Below are 25,800 nucleotides of genomic sequence, written 5' to 3' on the forward strand. Positions count from 1 at the left end.
GAATGCTTCAAAATAAAGAGTGTGAGGATTGCTCCTCAAGGGCCTTTAAGATCACAGGCCTAAACCAACTTAAACCAGTTAAGCCAGGGGTTCTCCAACTTCGGCCTCCAGATTATGTCAGACCACAATTCCCAGCATCATTCCCATCAGTGGTCTTTGATCCCTGTGGCTACAGATGATGGGAGTTGTAGTCCAACATCTGAGGGCCCAAGTTCCCCTGGCATTACTGGCTTGTCTAGAAGATGCAACAGGACAATACATCCCAAGAAACTGATCAAAAGGTGGGGGGGGGGAGGGTGAAAAGAAAAAAAACCTCTCAGTCTACCATTTCCATGCATTCCAACCTCAGCAACAGAACTCAATTCGAAACTCATTTTAATTTCAAGCTAACCACAGTCCTCAAAGCAGCAACTGTGGGCTAGCCCTGCTGACTTCCACAGAAAAACTCGCTAGTCAATTTTGTGAAGGCTGCAGATGCTCATGGAAATTAAACCACAATTAGGGCTTGTGATCAACACGCATCTCCCTAACCTCATAAAGCATCAGTGGTAGAGGATCATTTTTAACTACTCCTAGCAGCAAAGTAAACAGCTAAAGGCAGCAGCAGGAGGGGGGAGAAATTAGAAATCACTTTTGAAAAGAATATGCTGCTTAATTACATTGAACACCTCTGTTTTCAAATACTAATTTTCTGCTACTTAACTCAACTGAGGCTCATCTGGGACCTGCTTTCTTTCTTACTGTGCACAGACTGAGAAAGTTTACTTAAATCGTCTGTTCAGGTGAAGAATGCACGCACGTGTGGGCATGCACGCACACACACAGAAATGCTGATGCTCCTATTCACTAGCAGCTAGAAAATGGAATGCACCTCCCAGCCAGAGACCAAGCAATCAAGCATGGCTGCTACATCAACCCCATTGAGATGAAAGGGGCTTTCACAAAGGCAGAGCTTCCTGCCCAATTGGACTCTTATGCTACACAACAGCCGCCAAGTAGACACTATGAAGGGATTGTTGCATCCCTCTCTCTTTTCACAACCAGAGAGGCATTGATGAGACTGCTCAAGCGGCTTTTAATAAGATCTATCCCAAAAGGAAAACAATTGCTCCCCCTTTCTTTCTCCAACAATATTATTCAGCAAGCAGTGGCACGCCAAGAAAATGCAAGTGAGAAAGGAACCACGAGGCTTGGGGGGGTGGATTTATTTCTAGTGGGCAAAGGAAGAGTCTCCTTAAGTTCAAAATGCACAATAGCTTCAAGCCAACATAACCATCTTCCTCTCTCCTCTCCAATCCTCTGATAAAAAGGGTATTTTCTACTGTTTACTGAGGCACAAAGAAAAGAACAGAAATCTAAACCAGCTTCCCTCCAATCCTGAAATCAGCGGTCTCATCTGTAAATCCAATCAGGACAGAAGCGGAAAGAGATAAGAAGTTTCCTTCCAATTCACTAACTTGATGATCCTCAAAGTGGTTGAGCCACTGCATGTCTGCACTACAGTAGCCTGACATGGGCCCCCAGAAAATGTGGCTCGAACCAAGGACTAGGAGTCCTTAAGGGACAATAATCTCTTCCTGGAGTCCCTTGGAGAAACAAGGCCATTCAACTAGTTTAAAACTAAACTCTCATTTGCAGTAAAAATATAGATGTGCCTGAACAGCACTTAGATTTGAAGCAAAACAATGAAGATGGTGCTGCATGGGTTTAACCCCACCCCATCCTCTTAGGTCCTGTAATTTGGCTTGTACCACATACTGAAATCACCTGTATAGCCTAATCCAGGGTTTCCCAACCTTGGGTCTCCAGATGCTGTTGGATTACAATTCCCATCAACCTCAGCCACAACCGCCTTTAGCTCTGATTTCGTTCTCTCTCTCTCTCTCCCTGGCATACCTCTTGTACCAATGAGGGCTTCTTTGGCCATTGTGGATGGAGGGAGTGAGAGCGAGAGGGTGTGTATGTGTGTGTGTGTGATGGGAGTTGTCACCCGACAACATCTGGGGACTTGAGAAACCCTTCCTAACCCAGCAGCACAATAACCCAGGGAAGCTTAGCCAATTATTTTAGTAGCAGTGCAAAATGAGAACTTGCAGCCTATCACAGCCCACACTCTGAAGCCCTCCTCTGATAAGAGCTCCAACAGTCTTCTGTACTTTCAGAGAAACCACACGGAGGAGAGGAAGCAGGCACCTCGCCTCTTCTAAGCTGCTTCACATTATTCAACGGCCAGCCAACAGCCAGCCCAATTACAGAGTGAACAGTGATTTAGCCATTAAATCCTAGCCGGAATGGCAGCAGGGGTGGCTGAAATGTCCCCACCGAGGTCACAGCCAGAGAACCTAAGTAAATAAATAGATTCCAGAAATGCCAATGCAAAGGAGGAGGTAAGGGGGAGTCGGGAGGGACAGGAAAGGGGAACTTCCCAACTAGGTCACTGAAATCACATTGTCCTGAACTGCCGCATCCAATTCAAAGTGGAGGCAGCTAAGTAGGAGGAAGAGGAATGGCACCGGGAGAGGAGGGAGAGTTATGCATAACAGAGTTAGGGGAGATCGCCCTGAGTTTTAACCCTCTGCAAAGGAAGTTGCTGGTTCTAATAAGCACTGAAGGAGTTAAGTGCTAAAGCACTGACACTTAATCAGCTTTCCCCCTTCCCTTCACATGTGATTGGAGTGAAGCTGCACTGAAGCAGCCCAAAGGGCTTATAACAGCTCAATTTCGCAGCCTTCAGTTTTAATCCCTATCACCCAGGCTATGCAGCCTGGCTGTGCAAGAGCAGCTACTCGGAGCCAGGCTGGGCACCTGGATCCGTGTTCTCGTTGTTGTCCTCGTCTTCTTCTGCCTCTGCTGCTTGCAGATGGCTGGAAAGTTCTTGGACGACAGCTGCCCTCCCTATCTGGTCATTCCTCCTCTTCTCCATAATGAGATCCTCCAGGCTCTGGAATTCCAGCGTGTGGCTGCGTTTTTCCCCCAGCCTGATCTGCAACCGGTAGGGCTGCTTGCCAATGCGCAGCTCCCCGCCAATTTTAAACTCTCGCTTGCCATAACGGCACCAGGCCGCAAAACACTCAGAGTTTCTCCAGCTGAGGTCCCGATCCTTGCAACCCACCTGGTCCAGGGCATTCCGCACCACAGTCGCCGGACTTAGTGGCTTGTAATGGTACAACTGGTTTGCGATGCGTCCCCTCCTGCCCTGGCTGGCATCCGTCAGAAAGCTGTTCACGACTTCCAGTCTGTGTAGATGCACCACCTGGAAATCCCCTACGTACACCACCCAGTGGGGGTACTGTGCCTGGCACACAAATTCCACCAGATCTCCAGGTTTGCATTTGTTCAACAGGTTTTCTGGTGTGTAGGTGGCTAGATGTCCCCCTCCACCACCACCCACCTCATCTGGTGGTGTATCATCCCCAGAAAAGCTTTTCCGATAAATGCACTCGTCACGGTAATAGATTGAACATTCCACTTCGTGCAGCCGGGGGTCATACGGTTGCGATGCGGGATGCTCCCCGCCCAGGTTCGACACTCCCGAGTCCTGCTGTGGCTCCGCTTCATCGTCATCGTTAGAAAATATATAGGAGACCCCAATCCTGGGACCCTCATCTCTGTCCATGCCCGTCGGGTCAGTCGTGGGAACTTCCTTGTAGTTTAAGTGTGTCAGTTTCTCCACTTGATTCCCCATGCCTGCTGAAGCAAAACCAATGCAGGCATTAGTACAGGGGCAAATGAGGAAAGAAGTATATAGAACTTCTGAAAGCTCATCTTGAGGTTCCTGGCAGTTTTTAGTTTCTTTAAAAGTGCACACTTGTACTTTGGCCTCCTTCTCAAAGAGATCCACCAAGTATCAGCATGACTAGTGATCTTAGTGGTTGCTCTGCTAACCCACCCCAGTCTTTGTTCAGGCGTTTGCAACCTTGGATCCCGCAACATTGTTGGACTACAAATCCCCATCACCTCCAGCTTTCAGTCACTATGGGTGGAGGTAATGGGGGGATGTCATCCAACAACATTGGGGGATCCAAGGTTGCAAACCCCTGAACTAGTTAATATACACACCCCAGATTAAGCAAGAGCTGGGAGTGATTTGAAAGGGGTCCCTAAAGACCAAACTACATGTTATATAGAACTGACACCCAGCTTTGGTTAATCAAAACGCAGCTGCAGCCTTGGCTGGATGACGAGGGTAGGGGGAAAGAGAAGCAACTTCACCTTTTCTGTAGGGGCTGTTTTTTCGTGCAAAATTCCTGCAGCTGCTTTGGAGGAGTGGGGGTGGGGCAAGGTTGGCAGGGAAAGAGATAAGGAGCCCCTCCTCCCCGCCACCCAATTCTGGCCCTCCACTCCAAGGGCAAAGTGGCATGCACCATGGCTCAAAATACACTTCCCTGCTATGGTGCTGGGAGTTCACACTTCTGTAGCGGAGAGATTTGAGCCAAGAGCTTCCCAACTCATCAGTCTGTCTCTTAACCACTAGAGGATATACAGTATGTGGCTGAGGAGCGGCCCCAATGCTCTCCCCTCAGCTGAGCATTGGAAGTTGCCTTAAATAGAGTCAAGCCACTGCCCCATCTAATATTATTATTATTTTACATTTATATCCCGCTCTTCCTCCAAGGAGATCAGAGTGGTGTGCTACATACTTAGGTTTCTCCTCACAACCACCCTGTGAAGTAGGTTAGGCTGAGAGAGAAGTGACTGGCCCAGAGTCTCCCAGCTAGTCTCACGGCTGAATGGGGATTTGAACTCGGATCTCCCCGGTCCTAGTCTAGCACTCTAACCACTGCACCACGCTGGCTTATCTAGCCCAATACTTGCCACTCTGATGGGCAAAGCAACTTCCCCAGGGTTTTAGATGAGGGGCTCTCCCCCTCTGGGAATCCCTGTTAGAGGGAACACTGGATCTTACCCATTCTTCCTATCTGTACCATGCATTTGGGTGGGGGCCGTAACACTTATATCGGGCAGCAACAATATAGGAAGGTGCTGAAAGGCATCATCCCACACTGCATGGGAGGAAGCAATAGTAAGCCCCTCCAGTATTCTACCAAAGAAATCCACAGGGCTCTGTGGTCGCCAGGAGTCGACACCGACTCGAGGGCACAACTTTACCTTTTATTTTTACTCACTTTTAACATGAATGCAGGTACAGTCATTCACACAAACACATGAACAAGTGTACAGACATCTGAACACCTCATACAGCATGTCTGAATGGGTGTACTCAATGGTGCAAATCTAATCACTAAAACATGCTAATTTACAACGCAATAGAGCATGTGCAATATCCAGTAAAGTATATTTCGGGGGTGGGGGGAGAAATTGTACCATACCTTTTTAAATATAATGGATACCGAATCTTAAGGAGGACATTGTAGAACTGGAAAAGGTGCGGGAGAGGGGAACCAGGATGATCAGGGACCTGGAGCACCTTCCTTATGAGTCAAGGCTACAACACCTGGGGCTTTTTAGTTTTGAAAAAAGATGACTATGGGGAAACATGATAGAGGTGTGTAAAATCATTCATGGAGTAGAGAGTGTGGACAGAAATACATTTTTCTCCCTCTCTCACAACACTAGAACCAGGGGTCATCCCATGAAGCTGAAGGTCTGGGATTTTAGGAACAACCAAAGGAAGTTTTAGAACCAACAAAAGGAACAGTGCAGAATCAATCTATGGAATTCTCTGCCACAAGATATGGTGATGGACATGAGATGGCTTTAAAAGGAGCTTTGACAAACTCATGGAGGACAGGGCTATCAATGGCTGCTAGTCTGGTGTCTATGGACCACCTCCAGCCCCAGAGGCAAGATGCCTCTGAATACCAGTCGCAGTGGGGCAACAGTAGGAGAGAGGGCACGCCCTCACCTCTTGCCTATGGGCTTCTCAGAGGCATCTGGTGGGCCACTGTGGGAAACAGGATGATGGACTGGATGGGCCTTGGGCCTGATCCAGCAGGGCTGTTCTTAGGTACTTATTACATGTGTCAAGCTACCCTGCATTTCCTTGTCGTACTGCTGTCATTTGACACATTTCATTTATTTATTTGACCCAAGGAAAGGTTTTCTTCAACATATTCCCAGAGTCTCTTTCCCCCGCAAAAGCCGTGACAGTTTTTTCTGGGGCAAAGTGTGGGGGGAATATAGGGAGCTGCGTACTGAATAACACCTCCCCCTTTTCTCCCCAGTTTCTCTGTCCTAACTCACTCTGCCCCCATGGCCCAGACCCGTCACAGGCAACAATCCTACTGTCCACCCTGTGGGTCTTTGCATGTGTGACTTCAGTCTTCTTAGAAACTGAAAATGGAAGGCCAGCAAGGTCCAAAAGCAAGACTGGTTGGCCACTGGGCGCTGCCAGACAGACTAGAGCCATTTCCATGAGATTAAACTGAAATGAATGGCCATGTTTGATTGGTAGGAAACTCAACGTGTGTGAGAGAGCCCTCCATTCATTTTTAGGAGACTAATGGTGCAGCGGGAAAATGCTTGACCAATAAGCAGAAGGTTGCCAGTTTGAATCCCTGCTGGCACTATATCGGGCAGCAGCGATATAGGAAGATACTGAAAGGCATCATCTCATACTGCGCGGGAGGAGGCAATGGCAAACCCCTCCTGTATTCTACCAAAGACAACCACAGGGCTCTGTGGGCGCCAGGAGTTGAAATCGACTTGATGGCACACTTTACCTTTACATCCCATGAGCCATATCCTGGGATAACCAAGAAGTATAAATCTACACCCAAGGGTCCAACTACAGTACACATTATTTTAAACACAGAGTTTGACCCAGGGTATTTTTAAAAAGTTAAAACAGCAGCTTGTGGTAGGGGAGGCAGAAATCAGGATCGGGACCCTGGTTATTGAATCTCTTTGAGCCGCCCTGTACTCCTGATTACAATCACACTCCATAGGGAAATCACTCTCTCGGGGCTAATAGCATCTTCGGAAGCATGCTTCTTATTTGGACCACCACCACGTGAAAGGATTAATGCCCCCTCTGCACCCTAGGGAGCCAATCTTAATTCCCTCCCCCTGGCTAGTCAAAAGAAAACCAGACACGAAGGGCGAAACTGCACGTTTAATGTAATGTGTAGCTTGGACCTGAGTTACTGCTGAAACAAACTGTAAAACTGCACAAAGACCTACTTAAAGGCAGCCAATTAATACTCAGATTTTACAGGCAAGGAACTCAAGAGGCTGAAAAAGAAGCAATTAGCACAAGGCCAGCCATAAGAAGAGAGGATTTTTCCACTTATAATCATTTATTTTAAGAATGTATCCCCCACCGATTTTCACAACATGAACATTTTACTTGCTACTGATAAACGATGCGGAGCAAGAATCCCTGACCTGGGGTGGCTAACCTGAGGTTCTCCTGTTGTCTCTGGACTACAACTCCCATCATCCCATCCAACTGCAGCTGGGGATGATGGGAACTGTAGTCCAAGAGCTGGAAATCCTTAGGTTTGTCGCCCCAGGGCTAGATAGCCTATTGCAAACCACCTAGAGATCTACCCTCAGAATCTGATCTACTTCCTGCCAGTTCCTTGTCTGGAAAATAGGTCAGAGCCAGGAGATCACCAGTTCACCACATGCTAGGAGTTGTAATGGCAAAAGAGAACCCAAACTCCTTAGAGAGCCCTGGCAGCGTACAGGGCTTGTGGCAAATCAGCCAGTGCGGGTCCCATTTCCAGATAATGGGGGTTAAAAGAGTAGGGCATGGGGATGGTCACCCTGCCTGCCCTGAGGACAGCCTTGCCCAAACCTGCTCAAAGTAAGGGGCAATGTAAGAGGATTCTCCTTCTCCCTCCACCAGTGCTCCTTTGCCTCTCTCTGGGATGCCAGGGAGAGGAGCTTATGAGTATTCATTGAGCATCCTCAGCTGTTGAGGCACCTATCCAGGGCAACACAAGCACAAGTCAGACTCCTGCCCCAATGAATCCAATCTAAATTTAGTGTGATGGGAAGAGGCAACACAGGGAGGGGAGATGTGGAAGCAAGGGGTAAACAGAGGAACATAGGAAGCTGCCATATACTGAGTCAGACCACAGGTCCATCTAGCTCAGTATTGTCTACACAGACTGGCAGCGGCTTCTCCAAGGTTGTAGGCAGGAGTCTGTCTCAGCCCTATCTTGGAGATGCTGCCAGGGAGGGAACTTGGAACCTTCTGCTCTTCCCAGAGTGGCTCCATCCCCTGAGGGGAATATCTCACAGTGCTCACACATCAAGTCTCCCATTCATATGCAACCAGGGTGGACCCTGCTTAGCTAAGGGGACAAGTCATACTTGCTGCCACAAGACCAGCATGATTGCTTTAGGATAGGAGTGCCCCAACTTGAGTCCCCAGATGTTCTTGGCCCTCAACTCCCACCACCCCACCCACAATGGGCCACTGTGGCTGGGGATGGTGGGAGTTGAAGGCCAACATTGGGGGTGGGGGGGATGGACCCAGGTTTGAGAACTCCTGTTCTAAAACAAGGTCTTGGGATTCAGCACGACAACAGTTAAGCAATAAAACCGGCAGGCACAATCTCCGGGGAAAGGGCTCCAATGCAAATACAGAACATTCATTCTGCTGTACTGCAAAATCCCAAACATGCCTGCTTTGCTGTGCACCAGCCAGCCTCCCTCATAAGAAGAAGCACAGAAGTGTTCAGCACTGAAGGCTCCTTCCATGTAGCGCCTCTAGGCATGCAGAGAAAAGTGTAGCCTCTGGCCATGCAGTGAACTCCTCTGCCCCACACCCTTGCAAAGGCTCGGAAATCTCAGGGAGCCTGCTGAGGCTCTGGCTCTCCGCCTGGCCAAGATGATCGGCTTGCCACAAAGTTAGGGCTGGGTTAGGAAGAGTTTAAGGAGACAGCCCTATGCACTGACTTGGGAAGAAGCTCTGTTGAATAAAAGGTCTAATTTCTGCACAAATATGGCTTGGATCTACAGTCGCCCTGTGGTTAACGTCTGCATCAGTCCACCCATTGAATTGTCTGAAAAGGCCCGAGAAGAGCTGAAGGTATCCAGGAAACAGGGGTTGCAAACAATCCTGTTGCAGCCTCTTTGTTCAAAAGGGATTCTCAGAAAGTTCAGGGGTCACCCCACCATCACCATCCCCAGTAAGAGCTGATGAAGAGCCCTGCTAGATTAGACCAAAACATCCATAAAGCCCAGCACCCTGTTTCTCACAGGCAGCAGCCAAATGCCTCTGGGACGCTGCAATTCCTGTAAAAGGGACTCCCAGATGTTGTTGACTATGACTCCCATAACCCCCAGCCCAAGGCCATTGTAGCTGGGCATGATGGGAGTTGTAGTCAACATCTGAGAATCCCTGTTACAGGAAACACTGCTGGGAAGCAAAGCATGAAGGCGTAGGATTACAAAGAAGTAAGGCCCTTTATAACCTGCAAGTTGCCCTAAAATATTTTTACTGAAGGAAGGGTGGCACATGCATTTTCAAATACATAGTAGCAATGCCAAGGGTGATAATCACTACTCAGTTTACATTTCTATAAAACATTCTGCATGTTTAAAGTGCTCCGTGGACACCAGGGCTTCCATACCCTGGGCCTCCAGATTATGTTGGACTACAACTCCCATCACCCACAGTCACAATGTCCCTGGGGATGATGAGAGTTGCAGTCCAAAAACCTCTGAGAAGCAAAGGCTGGGAACCCTTGGTGTACACCATCTCATTCGCCAGTGGTTAGAGTGCTGGACTAGGACCGGGGAGACCCGAGTTCAAATCCCCATTCAGCCATGAGACTTGCTGGGTGACTCTGGGCCAGTCACTTTTCTCTCAGCCTAACCTACTTCACAGGGTTGTTGTGAAAGAGAAACTCAAGTATGTAGCACACCACTCTGGGCTCCTTGGAGGAAGAGCAGGATATAAAATGTAAAATAATAAAATAATAATAATAATGCCAGTGCTATCCTCTCTGTTCAAGGCAGACATAGCAGCCCACTAAAACTGGGATGCTACCCTCTTACTAGGGAGCGGAGTCCCGTTAAAAACTCAGGCGAAATGTTGTCGTGAATAGGCCTGCTCAGGATCGCAGCGCTCGTAACTTCTCCATAGCTGAAGGCCTACTCCTTTGAACACCACTCTCCTCTCCACACGGCGTAAGGAGACTGGAGCAGCACTGCACCTTCTGAAGTCTGCCGAACAGCAGGAGCCCATAAACGCCTGCTGCTCAGAAGAAAGCCCCGCAGAGTTCACGGAGACTTTCTCCCAGGCAAGGATGCACAGACTGCAGCCCAGCCCGAGTGAGAAATCCCCCAAGAACCGGCGTTGACGATCACTCCACATCTCAGCGACCTTTGCCCCTTGGATACCTACTTTTCGGGGCGGGCGGCGGAGCGGCGTTACTTCAAAGCTCCAGAGACCGCTCAACTCCAGGAGTCCCCTTTTCTGATTTGCGGGCTTCCCACCGGGCGGGCGACCTTCCCGGCAAGCTTCAGACGTCTCGATTGGACCCTGTGACTAAAGTTTTTGTTTGGGTCTTGGTGGGTTTTTTGGCGAGGGGAGGGGGCGGGGGCTGCACAGCTACGGCCAGACACACAAGCACGAGCGACAGAGCAGAGAGAGCCACTCACCTCGCCAGCTGCCTCCTCCGAACAAACAAGCCGGAGCTCAGCCCAGGTGCGCCTGGCTGCTGCCGTCACCTGCTCCACTCCCCATACCTTCCCCCGCTCCTCCTCCTCCTGCTGCACCTGAGCGGCCGATGGCGGAGGCGACAGCGCTGGAAACTTACCAGGCGGCGGCGGCGGCGGCGGCTGTTGCTGGAGAAAAGAGCTCTGAGCGACCGGCTTGGCCCGGGAGGGCTTGCGTGTGCTGCTAGTTGCGAGGAGGCAGGCGACGAGCGAGTTGCCGCTTAGCTCTGCCTCAGCCCGGCCGCAGGTGGCTCATGGTCTGCTTCCCATGCGCTTCAGAGCAGAAGCCCAGCGCCACGCCACGCGCCCGCCTCTCCAGCCGGCCCGAGCAACAAGCGTCTGCAGGGAGCCGAGGACTCCAGAGCCGGCTGCGGATTCCCCGGCGCAAGCTCAGCCCCCAGACTTGAATGCAACAGGAGGCGGCGGCGGCGGCGGGGGGGTCCTCTTTTTTCTTCTTCTTCTTCCCCGCCCCTCGCTCGCCGTGTTCATACATTCACTCCGGCGTTGCGTGGCACACAGCCCAGCGGCGCCCGGCACTTCGCCGCTTCCTTCCTCTGCACGCACCAAGCAGAGCGCAGTGTCGCTCACAGCCGGTGGAGGGAGCTTGGGCTTGGGGGTGGGCAGCGAGGAGGAGGAGTTAGAGCCGCCGCTTCCTTGCGAGGAGGGGCGGCTGAGAAGCGAGCCGATTGTCCCCCAAGCCGCGGGCCAGCCGAGCCAGCGAGCGAGCGAGCGGGTCCTGAGGGGGCCCCGCCAACTTTCTCCGAGCCGCTCCTGCTCCTCTGCCCTCCAAAGCAGCTTGGCTCGCAGACGGCCGCCAGAAGGCTTCTCTCCATGTCGTCAAACCCTTCGCTTGCTGGTGTCTCGAGACGTCAAGCTCTTAAAGGCACGAGAGCAGGCCACTCTGTTTTTGCCGTTCAGTTGGCAACCCTGGCTGCCAACTCTTCAAGCCACCGCTGTGGCTGCGCTTCTAACGGCAGGTGGATGTGCAAACAGCTGGCCACAGTTACGTTGTCGGGTTTTGTTTTGTTTTTTGGAACGTATGCTTTTCAACAACAACAACAAAAATTCTCAAAGTGGTTCCGTAGCAAAAAGGAATGAGAAGGGGAGTTCACAGTGAAATTAATGTTAAATTAAATTAAGTTAAATTAGTTTTCATTGAATTAATGAAAGGGGGACACCAGCAACAGCCACTGGGAAGGACAGTATGCTGGGCTAGATGCTCCTTCATCTAAATATAAGAGAGCTACTACCACTTTAAATGGTGCCTCTGTGCCCAGTTAGCAGGGGTCAGGGTTTGTCTCTTTAACATCCATCTCCATGTTGTAAGAAGCTTTGGGAGGAGAGCTGGTCTTGTGGTAGTAAGCATGAATTGCCCCCAGTGCTAAGCAGATCCCTGCTAACTGAGCAAAGGCAGGCACCTTTCAAAGTGGTGATTTTCTTATATTTAGCAGGGGGAGAGCAACCGGCCCTATCCAACCCCAGCACAGCATCTCCCCGGAGGCAGTTGCTGGTGTGTTATCTTCTGTTTCTTTTTAGATGGTGAGCCTTTTGGGACAGGGAATCATCTTTATTTATTATTTATTTTTCTATGTAAACCGCTTTAAAAACTTTGTTGAAAAGCGGTATATAAATATCAGTAGGAGTAGTAGGGTCTGCCCTGGTTTGCATTTGAATGGGAGACATGTGAGCGCAGCAAGATATTTTCAGTAGCAGATGGGGCCACTCTGGGAAGAGCAGAAGGTTCCAAGGGCTGAGATTCCTGCCTGCAACCTTGGAGAAGCCACTGCCAGTCTGTGTAGGCAATACTGAGCTAGATGGACCAATGGTGACTCAGTAGAAGACTGCTTCCTTCCTGTTTTCTGAACTCTGCATATGAAGTTGCTGTTAAAGGCACAAGAGCAGATCAGGCTGTTTGGGTTTCTTCTTCTTCCTGGTCCACTCCCTCGCAATCTGAGCAGATATGATTGAGAGCAGCATAAGGCTTAGCAGTGGTACAGGAGTACTACTACGAGTTGCAAACATTTCAAATTATCTTTTTGGAATGTGTTCTCAGAATGCTGTCAAATGATGTGTGGGCAGTGTTCCATTTCTAAAAAGAGAGATGCCAGCAATGAGGCCTGTATAGCAAGTATTCTATTTGCCTGGCAAGCCTGGCTACATAATTCTAAATATTTAGGTAGATTGTATTTACTTGAGGTGAGGCAAAGGCACTCTGCACATTCTCAGAAGTAACCTCCAAGACTAACAGATTTATTGTGGCATCTAATGGACTAGAACCGACTTCAATGAATGTATAAAGTGTTACCTGCAATTGGCAAATGTGAACAAAATGTATGCAGTGATGCCGAAAGGTCAAGAATTGTAAGAGATAACAATCTTACACCTTAAGAGGTGGAGAGCTGGTCTTGTGGTAGCAATCATGACTTGTTCCCTTAGCTAAGCAGGGTCCACCCTGGTTGCATATGAATGGGAGACTAGAAGTGTGAACACTGGAAGGTATTCCTCTTAAGGGATGGAGCCGCTCTGGGAAGAGTATATAGGTTTCAGGTTCCCTTCCTGGCACCTCCAAGATAGGGCTGAGAGAGACTACTGCCTGCAGGTTTGGAGAAGCTGCTGCCAGTCTGTGTAGACAATACTGAACTAGATGGACCAATGGTCTGACTCAGTATTTGGCAGCTTCCTATGCTCCTGTGCAGTCTGCCACATTTCTGTGTCATACTCAGATAAACAGTGTGATCACTCACAACAGCAGTAATTAATGTATGTGCGCATGTGATTATTTCTGCATATTATTTCTGCATATTGTCAGGCATCTGATGAAGTGGACTCTAGTCCATGAATGCTTATGCAGCAATAAATCTGATTCTCAAACTCTTGGGAACATAGGAAGCTGCCTTCTACTGAGTCAGATAATTGGTCCATCTGTCTCAGAATTGTCTTCACAGACTGGCAGCGGCTTCTCCAAGGTTGCCAGCAGGAGTCTCTCTTTGCCCTATCTTGGAGATCCCAGGGAGGGAACTTGGAACTTTCTGTATGCAAGCAGGCAGGTGCTCTACCACTGAGCTATGGCCCCATCCCCTAAGGGGAACAGCTTACAGTGCTCACACATGTAGTTTCCCATTCAAATGCAAACCAGGGTGGACCCTGCTTAGCAAAGGGGGCAATTCATGCTTGCTGTGTTTGCATGCTTCAGCAAAAACAACAGTCCTGCGGCTGCTGGGGGTGAGCAGCCAGATTGCACAATTATTCTCCTATCACTGGTTTGAGAGATTGTTGTGTCACATTTGCCAGATAACCATGTGTTAAATGAAATCCCATTGGTAGACCAATCAGCAAAAGGTTTGAGCTGCAGATTAAGATCCCCTCCATTTACCACTGGCAGCGCTTCCAACTTGGGTCCCCAGAAGTTGCTGGACTACAGCTCCCATCATCCCCAGCCACAATAGTTTTTGCGGCTGAAGATGATGGGAGTTGCAGTCCAACAATCTCTAGGACCCAAGGTAGAGAACCCAGTGTTAATCTTTAAGATGCCACAAGATTGGTTGTGTGTATTTATGTTTGCTGCAACAAGCTAACAAGGTCAGTACAGTAGCCCCAGTGGAATGCTTGTGCTTTTCTTTATTACACACATTTTTTGTTCCATATATCTGTTTCTCTAAAGAAGACCATGGCCAGAGTTAGGAAGGTGGTGGTGTATGGCCTGATGAAAGTAGAATGTGTGGGGCTACCTAGGGAAGAATGCTGGTCCTGGGGTAAAGATAAAGTTGTGCCTTTGAGTCGGTGTCTATTCCTAGTGACCAGAGAGCCCTGTGGTTGTCTTTGGTAGAATACAGGAGGGGTTTACCATTGCCATCTCCCATGCAGTAAGAGACGATGCCTTTCAGCATCTTCCTATATCGCTGCTGCTTGATATAGGTGTTTCCCATAGTCTGGGAAACATACCAGAAAGGATTCGAACCAGCAACCTCTTGCTCTCTAGGCAAGTTACTTCCCCGCTGCACCATTAGGAGGCAAGCATGAACGGTCCCCTTTGCTAAGCAGGGTCCACCCTGGTTTGCATTTGAATGGGAGATTACACGTGAGCACTGTAAGATATTCCCCTTAGGCGATGGGGCCCTTTTGGGAAGAGCAGCAGGTTCCAAGTTCCCTTCCTGGCATCTCCAGATAAGGCTGAGAGAGACTCCTGCCTGTTACCTTGGAGAAGCCACTGCCAGTTTGTGTTGACAATGCTGAGCTAGATGGACCAATGGTCTGACCTTATATAAGGCATCTTCCTATTTATAAACCAAGATCAATGGTAAGAGTCCACCCACTCACCCACCCACTGACATTGCTGCCACAGGCTAAATTTGGAACAGAGCTCTTATCTGGAATTGGCATAAAACATCCTACGTGAACTCGATCTTGGGAGTGGATTCAGCCTTGTGCTGCTTCAGGAAGTAGGCTGACTAGCTGTTTGGAGCATTATCTGCTTTGGAATCTTGCCTGCCATTTCCCAACTCTATTTCCCGACTTTATTCTTATCAGAACATTCCGAACATGTTCCCCGCCCGCAAACAGTCTTCCAAGGCTCCATCTTGGCCTTGCAAGTGTTGGGCGTAGTGGAAGTACACTGCATGACCTCTGCAAATTATTCTCCATTCTTCTGCAATGCCTGTTTCCATCCCACAGTGTTGAGCAGGAGCTACTCCCAGGTAAATGTGCTTCTGGGATTGCGCATGACCATTTCGGCATGATGATGACATGGTGAAGTCACCATGAGCTGGCTTTTGTGATGTGCTGGCTAGTCTTTATTTATTTATGCATTTATATCCTGCTCTTCCTCCATGGTGCCAATAGCTCCGATAAGCATGAATTTTGCAGCTTGGCTTCACCTGGCTCCGTCTATCTTCCTGTTTTCCTGTGTGTGTGGTCATGATCGTGACCTATGTTAGAGTGTTCACAAGACTACCCAATTTGCCCAAAATGTCAACCCAACTCATAGTGGCTTTACTATGTAACTGTCACAGGAAACTAGCGATGTAAGTTGGCCCAAGGTGCTTTGATCGCACTGGGCTGCAGGTGATGGCAACTACCCAGAGGTGCCCTTTGGACCAGACTTCCAGGTCCTCCACAAGGGGTGTGTGTGTCCCACTGGGGGCTGAGTTGGCTGTGTCGCCAGCCTGCGCCAGGTGGCTGAGTGCATGCTGAGGGCAGCTTCAGCTAGCCCACAGCCGAGCCCACTAGGGATGTGCACGAACCTGTTCGGAAGCCCTTTTACGGGTCTCTGAACAGGTTCAAACACTAGTCGGTTCGAACAGTTGGTGGGGGGGGTAGGACTTCAAGGGTGGGCTCTTGCGTAATCACGATGTGTGCATGAGTGATCGAGACCTGCGCATGCATGTGCCCAACCTGTGCATGCGCGCCTGGTACTTCTGGCCACTTCCAGCTGAAGAGGGGAAGGGACAGCAGGGAGGTACACTGCTGCCCCGAGAGATTTGAGTGCCAGTGGGGGGAAAGCGGGGGGATGGGTAAGTGCATCCTCCTCCGTCCTTAAAGTCCTACCCCACACCCCTTCGAGCCACCCCCGCTCGGTTCCATGCACATCCCTACAGCCCACTCGTGGCCTGCCCACCTGCCAGTCTCCTCTTGTGCACAGCCAGGGAGAAGGGTGCTGAGGGCCGAGTTGGCTGCCAGCCTCCAGCCCATGGCTGCCTGCTTCCATGGTGGCTATAGCAGTGGGCCCAGGCTGGGCCTGACCGGGTAAACAGCCTTGTGGGTTTGGTTCTTTCCAGCTCCAAGTGAGGAGGAAATGCCCCCACTTGGGCTGGTGTGGACAGTGGGACGGTGCATTTCTTCATGGGGTGAAGAAATGCAGCAGGGTTGGTGGGAACCATTCCCAGCTAGTGGGGAAGAATGCTGCCACTGCTGGGAAGGGGGGAGTAAGCAGTGTGGCCAGAACCTAAGGGGTATACTCGTGAGTCAAATGGGCCGTAACCCAAAATTTGGCTTAAAGCCAAATCTGGCAACAGAGGAATACGGTGGTGTCATTCGGAGGAGGAAGGCTGCACATAGCTGCTGGGTCTGGCTGGGACACATTTCTTTCCCCTGCCTGTGCCTGCTGAAGACTTTCTTCACTGAGTTTATTTCCCACCCCCACCCTTGTTGAGGCCTGTGAGCAAGTGGAGGTGAGGGAAGAAGAAGGGAGAGTGGAAGGATTGTCTCCATGCAAAATGTGCAGGTCAGTGGGAAGCATTTTATTCAGAATTTCTTCTAAAATGCAAAAACAAAAAACACAAAGGTTTCCACCTTTCCCAGAGCATGTTCTGGTGTAAAAAGTAGTGCATTCAGCTAAATTAAGTGGCAGGACTGTCCATGAAAAATGTGGTATGCGCAGGACAGTGGGCTGTATCTTATTCTGAATTTCTTCTAAAAATAAAATAAGTTTCCAGTTTTACATAGGAACATAGGAAACTGCCATATACTGAGTCAGACCATTGGTCTATCTAGCTTAGTATTGTCTTCACAGACTAGCAGCAGCTTCTCCAAGGTTGCAGGCAGGAATCTCTTTCAGCCCTAAAAAAAACTCTTGTCCTATCTTGGAGAAGCCAGGGAGGGAATTTGAAACCTTCTGCTCTTCCCAGAGCGGCTTCATCGTCTGAGGGGAATATCTTACAGGCTCACACTTCTAGTCTCCCTTTTGTATGCAACCAGGGCAGACTCTGCTTAGCTTAAGGGGACAAGTCATGGTTGTTACCACAAGACCAGCTCTCTTTCCCTGAGCATGTTCTGGTGAAAAACATAGTGCATCGCAGCCTATCTTTCAATGGTGGGGTGGGGGTGGGGTGGCAGACATTAGGTCCAGACTCCAAAATCACCTAGGTGCCTCTGCAACTACCTTAAGAAAGCAGGGGGGGAAATCCTCTTGTGTCAAGTAAGGTTCCCAGTAATTAACCCAGAGAGAATGCCTGTCCTTTTAAAAGGTTCAAGAGATGATGCCGCCCATGTGCCATAACCTAACCTCATTTATCCATCCCCAATTGCTTCTACATTTGTTGTGTAGTCTGGAATCATCATCCTGTATTCACTCCGTTTTTATGCACAATGTGACTTTGCCAGTGCATTTCATTTCATTTTTCTGCATTGTCTCTTGGCTCTGTTTTTCAGACTTAATTTCTACTGAGTTTCTGCCTGCATAAAACATTATTGCTGTGCCATCCTGTCCCATGTGGAGTAGCAAAGCATTATTGAGCCTTTTCTGTTTTGTTGTTCTGACTTTAATTGTAGCTTCCTCCTTGCTGCTTCTGCTCCTTTTATTGCTTCCCATTCAGGGCTTCTGGGAGAGCAGTGATGAATTGCCCCTTAACGACATTGTAATTTATCAGTTCCTGTTCCCTATGGGGGCTTTAATTGCTAATTTCCTTTAATACTTTGGGGTTTTTTCCCTTTTATGGCAAAATAGCCCATTCTTCTTCTTCTTCTTTGCTATATATGAACAAATGCAAGGAAACCAGTAACCCCATCCCTTAGGGAACAGGAGCTAACCACGATGCAATCAAGGGGCAATTCATCACTTGTCTCCTGACTGCCCTGAACAGGAAGGTGTTTTGTTTTTTATATATTATATATATATAATTATAATTATAATTATTATTATTTTACAAAAAAGCCCCTGCAAGGAGGAAGCTACTAATTACAATTGTAGGGAACCTTTATGGAATGGCTTACTTCTGAGTAAACATCATTGAAGGAGCTTGTCCAGGGCTGTTCAGCTTCAGCCCTCATGCAGATGTTGGCCTTCAACTCCCATAATCCCTGACTATTGGCCACTGGCTGAGGATTATGGGAGTTGTAGTCCAAAAACAGATGGAGGGCCGAAGTCCCTGACCTTGGCCATCGCAATCTAGCATTACTGGATAACATAGTGCTATATTCACTGCCATGTGGAACTTCATCCACCACTTTAATTCTGCTCCTAATTGGAGAATTTCAGTGCATCAGCAGTGCTGACAACCCCCACCCCACCTGTAGCCTTGGAAAATCAGAAATCCTGATTGCTATTGTGGATGAGTAAAAGGACTGGTGGACTGAGAGATTTGGTGGCTGCATCCTTTCTCCAGTGGCAGCACCAGAAAAAAGGGAGGGGTCACAGAAGGAGCAAAGTACATTTCTAGGTGGGCCGGCTGTGTCCCACTTATTAGATTTCTGAAACAGAAATGGGGGTAGGTATGGGGTGGACGACTTTTCTGATGTGGAGCTGCTCTTGTCTTTCTTACTGCTTTCCAGCTTTTAAAGGGACAGGCACGATCTCAGGGTTGACACCTGGCAGCGCCACAGCAAGTTTTGGTTCTGCCCCATTTCCCTGACAACATGAGCATATCTAACAAGACATTTGCAACTTCTGGCTCTTTAAAAAAATAAAATAACATGATTGCCAGCTTTTTTGTGTGGGCTAGCTTTTGGTGATCTGCATTAAGTTTAACCTGAAAATTGGTTTTGAGATCTGTTCTATTTCGCTTGAGTGTAAATCAGTCATTTTACAGTGTGTGGGCTTTTAAAATTGTCATTTTGCCTATGCCTTGGGTATCAGGGCCAGCTGGAAGGCCATCCCTACCTTCCATAAAATTAATAAATGAATAAAACAAACCCAAAAATGGCCATGAGTGCAGCATCTTCCGTTGCCAAATTCCAACCTGCAGAATGTTGTCCTGATTTATTTATTTATTTTACATTGATTCCAGTATGTTGTAAAGGCTGACTGATTGTTGAACAAGCAGAGCTCTGAAAGGGACAAACCTAATCTTAGATAATATGTGGTTGCCCAATCTGTGAAAGCAAGATTTATAGGTGTGCTTTGAAGGAACTCAGTTGCATGAAGAGGAAGTTTTGTGGTGGAGAACGGAAAAATTACATTGCTATGTTCCTCCCTGGCCTGGCAGGGCTTTTGAACCTTCCACCAGCTGCACAGCATGTGGAAGTTCAGCTGGTGAGGCTTCTCACCTGGGTATAGATACAGTGATAAGAAAAATGTTGCCTGCTGAACTTCAGCTGGGCATGCAGTTTTTACTGCACTTAATCCCAAATGCTATGTCTGGGCACTCTAGTGTGCTATGAGAAATACATTAATTAAATTATTACTCTCTCTTATTCATTTTTATTATATTGTTATCCTGTCCTTCCTCAAAGGCAGGGGCAGCAATAGGTAGATTAGAAGCATTGCTCCTGGGCTTTTTGAAGTAGCTCTGCAGGAGGTTTTTTTCACACATGGCTCTATGCCTGCGGTATCTGAAGAGCCCTTCGCAGCAGATTCAAGGCATTAGATGGACCATTCGCATAGCCATCAGCACCCCCATCAACACCTTCGGAGAAAGCAGAAGCCCCAGACTTTTTTTCCAAATGCTGCTGGAAACAGAGGATTTTTTTTCCCCGGGCTAAGCCAGAATTCGCAGCCTTCCTTTGGAGAAAAACAAAGCCCTGTCTGTCCTGCTCCCTGATAGCCTGCAGGGAGGTCAGATTAAATCCAGTGAATATATGGACTGGCACACTCCAATTAGGAGTGGATTTGGTGTTGGTGGGGGGAAAGCCCTGTCTGTAAAACCTCCAGGCCTTTGGGCTTACTTCTCCTTCCTTCCCCTTCCAGCCAATACTGCTGCAAGTCTGATTGGCTGGCTGAGTGGGGTTGTGGCTAGGCCATTTCTAATCCCTCTCTTTCACTTCCAGTGATCAGGGCTGGTACCCCCTCATTTTATCCTTGCAATGTCCCGTGAAGTAGGTTATGCTTAGGGATGATGACTAGTCCAAATCCACACCGCAAGATTCTTGGCCAAGCAGGGATTCTAAGGCAGGCCACCCTGAGACATCATCTCACCTGCCAGATCATATTGGCCTCCTGTGAGCCTAAAGCCCTGATAACACAGATGAGCCAACCTCCACATCTCTGCCAGATTCACTGATCTCACCTTGCCATATTCCAGTTGCTGAGGGTGGGCAATTCTGAACAACCCTAGTATAAGGCTCCCTGTTGTCTCACTGCATGAGTAGCTGCCCTGAGCCAACCTCCTAATTCAGAAAACAACCCAGATTCAGTTGTTCATCATGCAGGAACAGAAAATGAGTTCTATTGATGGCAGGTAATCCTTACCTTTAGTCCCTTAAGTGGCACAGTGGGGAAATGCTTGACTAACTAGCAGAATGTTCCCGGTTCGAATCCCCACTGGTACTATATTTGGCAGCAGAGATATAGGAAGATGCTGAAAGGCATCATATCATACTGTGCGGGAGGAGGCAATGGTAAAACCCTCCTGTATTCTACCCAAAGAAAACCATAGGCCTCTGTGGGCGCCAGGAGTCAAAATCAACTTGACGGCACACTTCACCTTAATTCTTACCCTTACATAGTCAGGCTGTTCTCATGAGCAACCTAACCCAAGTTAGGGCAGACCAGCCTGAGCCAGCTTTTTACCCCAGCCTTCTACTGAGGTTAAGGGCATAAGCTCACCCTTAACCCTGGAGACTAGATTGTGTGGGTTCACGAGCTGCTTGAAACCTGAGCATGCACAGAGCTGGGCATCTAGAGTGTCTATCTCATGGGGGTATCCCCCCAAATACCACGTCCGGTGCATTGTGGGAGACATGAATACGCATCATTCTGGCCTCCAGAGATCCGTGCTGCGTTCAGCAGCATCAATCGTATGGAAGCACAGTCCACACTCCCAGTAGCTTTTCCTGGATCATCTGAGAGACAAGTAAGTTCTGCACAGCCTCTCCACCCCCACCCCGCCACCTCCCGGTCATGTGAATAGCCTTATAGTAAGACTAAACTTTGTGGGGCAGGGCCAGTGTGGCATAAGGCCCCAATTTTAGGTCTAAAAGAAGTGTGCCTCAGCTTTAAGCAATTTGGGAAATGCACTGTTAATGGCACAAGACTTCTGGCAGAAAACAAAATCTGGCAATCCTTACAGCATGCTTGGAATAAAACCTGTGCCGTGTCTCTGGGCACTGCACTGTATATTTGCCGACTGAAAAACAGATCAAAACCACAGTTAACTGGGAAGGCTTGCCAGATAGGTGATGATCACAGAATATATATAGACTTCATTGCTATGAAGTACACATCGGATGGGATTTGCGCTTTCCCCATCACAGGATGGAGGATTCTTTGCTGTACAGCTGGAGTGTATTCTATAATTTACACATTAAAATGAATGCAGATGTAGAGGAGTGCCACTTCCTATTTTCTGTTCTGTTATAAAACTTATATCTCTAATTGTAAATTTCTCCCACCATTAACATGCTTGTATACATTTCTGTATCATGCTGCTTTTTAGCTCATCTCGGCCCAAATGATATAACGAATAGCTTCTCAAATGGCTTTTCATCATAACTGAAGTTTTCTTTTCCCAGAGAAGTTAGCCAGGAAAAGATGCAGTGGAGAAAAATCTACAAACCTTGGCAGACATCCAGAGCAAGGAAGCACCAATGCAGTGAGAGGAGCAGGCTAACAGCACTTCACAACTTACTGCACTGGGAAGAGGCCAATTGTTGATGCCCACCCCTTCTCCAGAAAGCCCTCTGTGTTACCTGAGACTATGTCCTTGTGGGTTGTGCAGTCCTCAGGGACATATTTTTGGGTTTCTCAGAGGCTTCCTGAGGAAGGAGAGGTAGTAAAAAAAGTGCTTCTTCCCCACTGCACTAATAAGTCTGGAAATGATGTTCCTCTTGCTATACTGGTGCTTCCTTGCTCTAGATGTCAGCCTTGAACAGAGGAACCCATCATGTACTTTTTAAAAGGTGAACGCGCACACGCGCGCACACACACACACACACACACACACCAGGGGAATTTTGTAGCCCAAATTCCCTTGCAACTGCTTCTTGGGGGAAAAAGATATGCAACCCTGCAACCGCGGGATTCTCACGTCTCATCTAGTTTGGTTTTTAAAATCTAATTTTCAGACTTTGGGAGCACTTTGATGTCACTAAATGAGAAGGTTAGAAGCAACCCACTCCATTTACAGACACAAATGAGCTATATGTGTTTGCTGTTGGTGGGCATATCCTGGCGTCCTGCCTCAGTTTAGGGTTCCAGTGTTCCCTTCCCACACTGCAAGCTGGTAGAACAAGCACCAAGGGCCACAGCAACAGAATCTCTTTTCCAATGTGGAGGACTTGACGATCTCAGCTGTGCTCTGGCTTCTTAGTATTCCCAGGAGCATAGCTCATGCTCTTATCGCAAAAGAAGCTTTGAAATGTTGAGTTGTTAGGGTTTAGCTTGTCCTTGCAAAGGTTTGCTTGGAATGTTTCCCCCTCCTTGTCTGAAGTTTCTTATTGGAATGCTCAAAAACCCCACAGTTGCTAAGATTAAGGCTTTGTTGTGTTTGTTTCACAGTTTTGGATTATTTGCTAGGTAGGGGTTACCGGTCATTCATTGGCCAAATGGGGCAAAGGTTCTTTGAATTGGTGGTGCTTAAAGTGGGATTAGGAAGCACATGCAACTTTGAAACAATGGATCGTTTTTATTCATTGCCTAACATCCAGACAGTTAAAATGAACAACAAAAACCTTCCATTCAGTTGCTGAGCTTTTTTTAAAAAGAAAAAAAAAAAGGTGGTGGAATTCCTTGTTAACAGGTATGCATGTAATGTGTACAGCCTGATTCCATGCAGGTTTACTTAAATGTCCCTCCATGGTAAGTGTATGCAAGACTGCAGTGATAACCTAAATCTGTGCTTCTGTTTTAAGGTGGCCAGCCCCCTGCCCCACCGATTTCTGCTCATGCAACTTCAGCTCTGGCTTGACCTGCAGACATCAAGCAGATGATAATGCTTATCTCAACGTTGTGAAAAGCTTTACCTGATTCTTTATACAGATTATGTTGCAGTTAAAGACACAAGAGCAGGACAAGTTATTTTTGTCTCTGTTCATTGGCAGCCTTCTCCAGTTCAAACCTATTGCTTTTCGTTGGCACAGTTCAGGATGTCATGCCCTTCAACATTTAATAGTTGAAAATAGGAATACTGGTTACTTGCACTGCCCCTGTTCTCTCAACCAGAATGGCTCCAGGGGAGGGGGGAAGGGGAGCAAGCCCCCTCCCCCCTGCCACAAGTGACTCCCTCTCCCCACTCTCCCATTTCTATTGCAGAAATCTAACATGTGGGACACAGCTTGCCTTCCCATAAATGCACGTTGCCCCTTCTGTGCCCCCCCCCTTTTTTCTGCTGCTGCCACTGTCTCCTTGCAAGATCCAAAGTTTCCTGTGATAATTGACAAGCTGGTAAAGGGTGGGTTAGATGATGCTACTGTTCAGTGGGATTCATAGCTGGCTGAACAACTGTATTTAACAAGTACTCATTCATGGTACAGGATGGGGAAGGCCTGGCCTGGCAGCAATACATGTGAAAAAGGTCAAACTGTCGTACTGGATGACAAGCTGAAAGTGAGCAAGTGAACAAGCAGTGTGATTCAGCTGCTTAAAAAGCTAATTTTATTTATATTTATATTTCTCCCTTCCTAAGACCCTAGGGTAGTTAACAAGACAAAACAATAAAATTCAATAAAATAAGCACAAGAATGATAAAACAATAAAAGGAATGCTGCAATAACAGACCCATTCTGTCCAGACCATGAGAAGTTTATTGTGCACTGGTCAGATTTCACTTGGAATACACTGTATCTGCATTTGGTCACCATATTTTAAGAAGGACATTGGCAAACTGGAACAAGTCCAGAGGAGGGCAACAAAGATGACGAGGAGTCTAGCAAGCAAGTCCTACGAGGAATGGTCGAAAGAACTAGGTATGCTTAGCCTGGAGGAGAGAAGAGGAAAGGGAGATATGATAGCCATCATCTTCAACCATATGAAGGGCTGTCACACAGAAGGAGGGTCAGCCTTGTTCTCTGTTGCTCTTGTGGGCAGGACTAGAACCAATGAGCTGAAATTACCAGGAAGCAGATTTAGGTTAGACATTGGAGGAATGTCCTGGATGTTAGAGCTGTATGACAGTGGAAGTGTCTGCCTTGGGTAATGGTGGGTTCTCCCTCACCAGAGGTTTTCCCACAGAGGCTGGGTGGCCATCTGTCAGGGAGACTGTAGCAGCTTCCTGCACTGAGCAGGGGGTTGGATTAGATGACCTCCAAGCTCCCTTTCAACTCTGACATTCTGCGATTCTCTATTATTACTGCCTGAGAGCTGCCCTGCCACATGTTGCTGAAGGATCTTCTTCGTCTGTAATTTATTAAGCTGACCGTAACAGCTTACTTTTTAAAAAACTAAGAATTGTGATAGACTGCTTGTACTGCCTGTAGCAAACACATTCAGCAACATTTGCGGCTTGGATAAATGGTTGTGAGCAAGGAGAATGGGAGGAAGAAGCACTCTGTCCATGTCTATGCACTGGAGTCAAGGCCCACGCACCCACCCACTGCAGATATTCAATTTGTAAAGACCCAACATCTCACCAGAATGGAAAAACTAAACATAAAATAAGGAGAGTGCTCAAGCAGGGGCAGGCACCAGAAAACAGGGACCACTCCTGGTTCTTCAAAGGGACAAGTGGAGAAGTGTGCTGGAACATTTCCTTCTGTGACCTTTGTTTGATATTCCTTATCAAAACCCAGCTTCCCTTCTCAGCTGTTTCTTCCTGTTCCCCAGGTAGGTGTCGATAGCCATCAGCATATTTGGTCTCCTGGGGAAACTAGCTTGGCAACTTCTGAATCCAGTTTTCCTTACCCACACCATACTCTCTGCACCTCTTGTCTGAAATGAATACGTCACTTAATTCCATGAACAGGATATCGTGTCTTACTATCTATTATACTTTAAAATGGTTTTTTTGGTATTAAGTAGTGGTTAATATATAATTTTTTCCCCTTGAGAACAAACCGTCCAGTAACTAATGATAGTGACTCAAAGTACCCAAACTGTAGGTGTTTGAGTTGTTCCATCAGGGAGAAAAGCCCAAAAGTCAGAAGTAGGGTAATATCTTTTATCAGGACTAATTAAAAGATCACAAAGTGGTGAGTAAGTATTAAGAGTTATCCAGAGTCCTGGCTGGATGTTAAAACAAAATGGACTGGCAGGGGACAAATTAGGCAATGATCAGAATGACCTAAGGTCTGCAATTTGAAACAGTGTCAGGATGGAAAGCAAGAGGATGAGATTTTTGTAGCTTGAATGGGGGCAGT

At 47.9% G+C, this 25,800-nt stretch overlaps 1 protein-coding gene across 4 annotated transcripts; it reads right to left on the reverse strand.

Annotated features, from left to right (window-relative positions):
• Positions 1–1,182: 1,182 nt before the first annotated feature.
• Positions 1,183–11,212, reverse strand: LRATD2 (LRAT domain containing 2). Of its 4 annotated transcripts, none has more exons than XM_053242738.1 (2): positions 10,740–11,212; positions 1,183–3,690 (listed from the first exon to the last, which is right to left on the reverse strand). In XM_053242738.1, the coding sequence occupies exon 2, from the start codon at positions 3,683–3,685 to the stop codon at positions 2,783–2,785; it is 903 nt and encodes a 300-aa protein (XP_053098713.1). In that variant the 5' UTR covers positions 3,686–3,690; positions 10,740–11,212; the 3' UTR covers positions 1,183–2,782. The 4 variants fall into 4 exon arrangements, with proteins under 4 accessions (XP_053098713.1, XP_053098712.1, XP_053098711.1 ...); XM_053242737.1 differs by having other exon boundaries at positions 1,183–3,687; positions 10,582–11,212; XM_053242736.1 differs by having other exon boundaries at positions 10,582–11,212.
• Positions 11,213–25,800: the final 14,588 nt, after the last annotated feature.

Source organism: Hemicordylus capensis, chromosome 4 (assembly GCF_027244095.1).
Source record: "Hemicordylus capensis ecotype Gifberg chromosome 4, rHemCap1.1.pri, whole genome shotgun sequence".
Taxonomy (NCBI): Eukaryota; Metazoa; Chordata; class Lepidosauria; order Squamata; family Cordylidae; genus Hemicordylus; species Hemicordylus capensis.

Bases quoted from the DNA above. Each gene is read 5' to 3' on its own strand.
- LRATD2 (XM_053242738.1), bottom strand. From the start codon at position 3,685: ATGGGGAATCAAGTGGAGAAACTGACACACTTAAACTACAAGGAAGTT.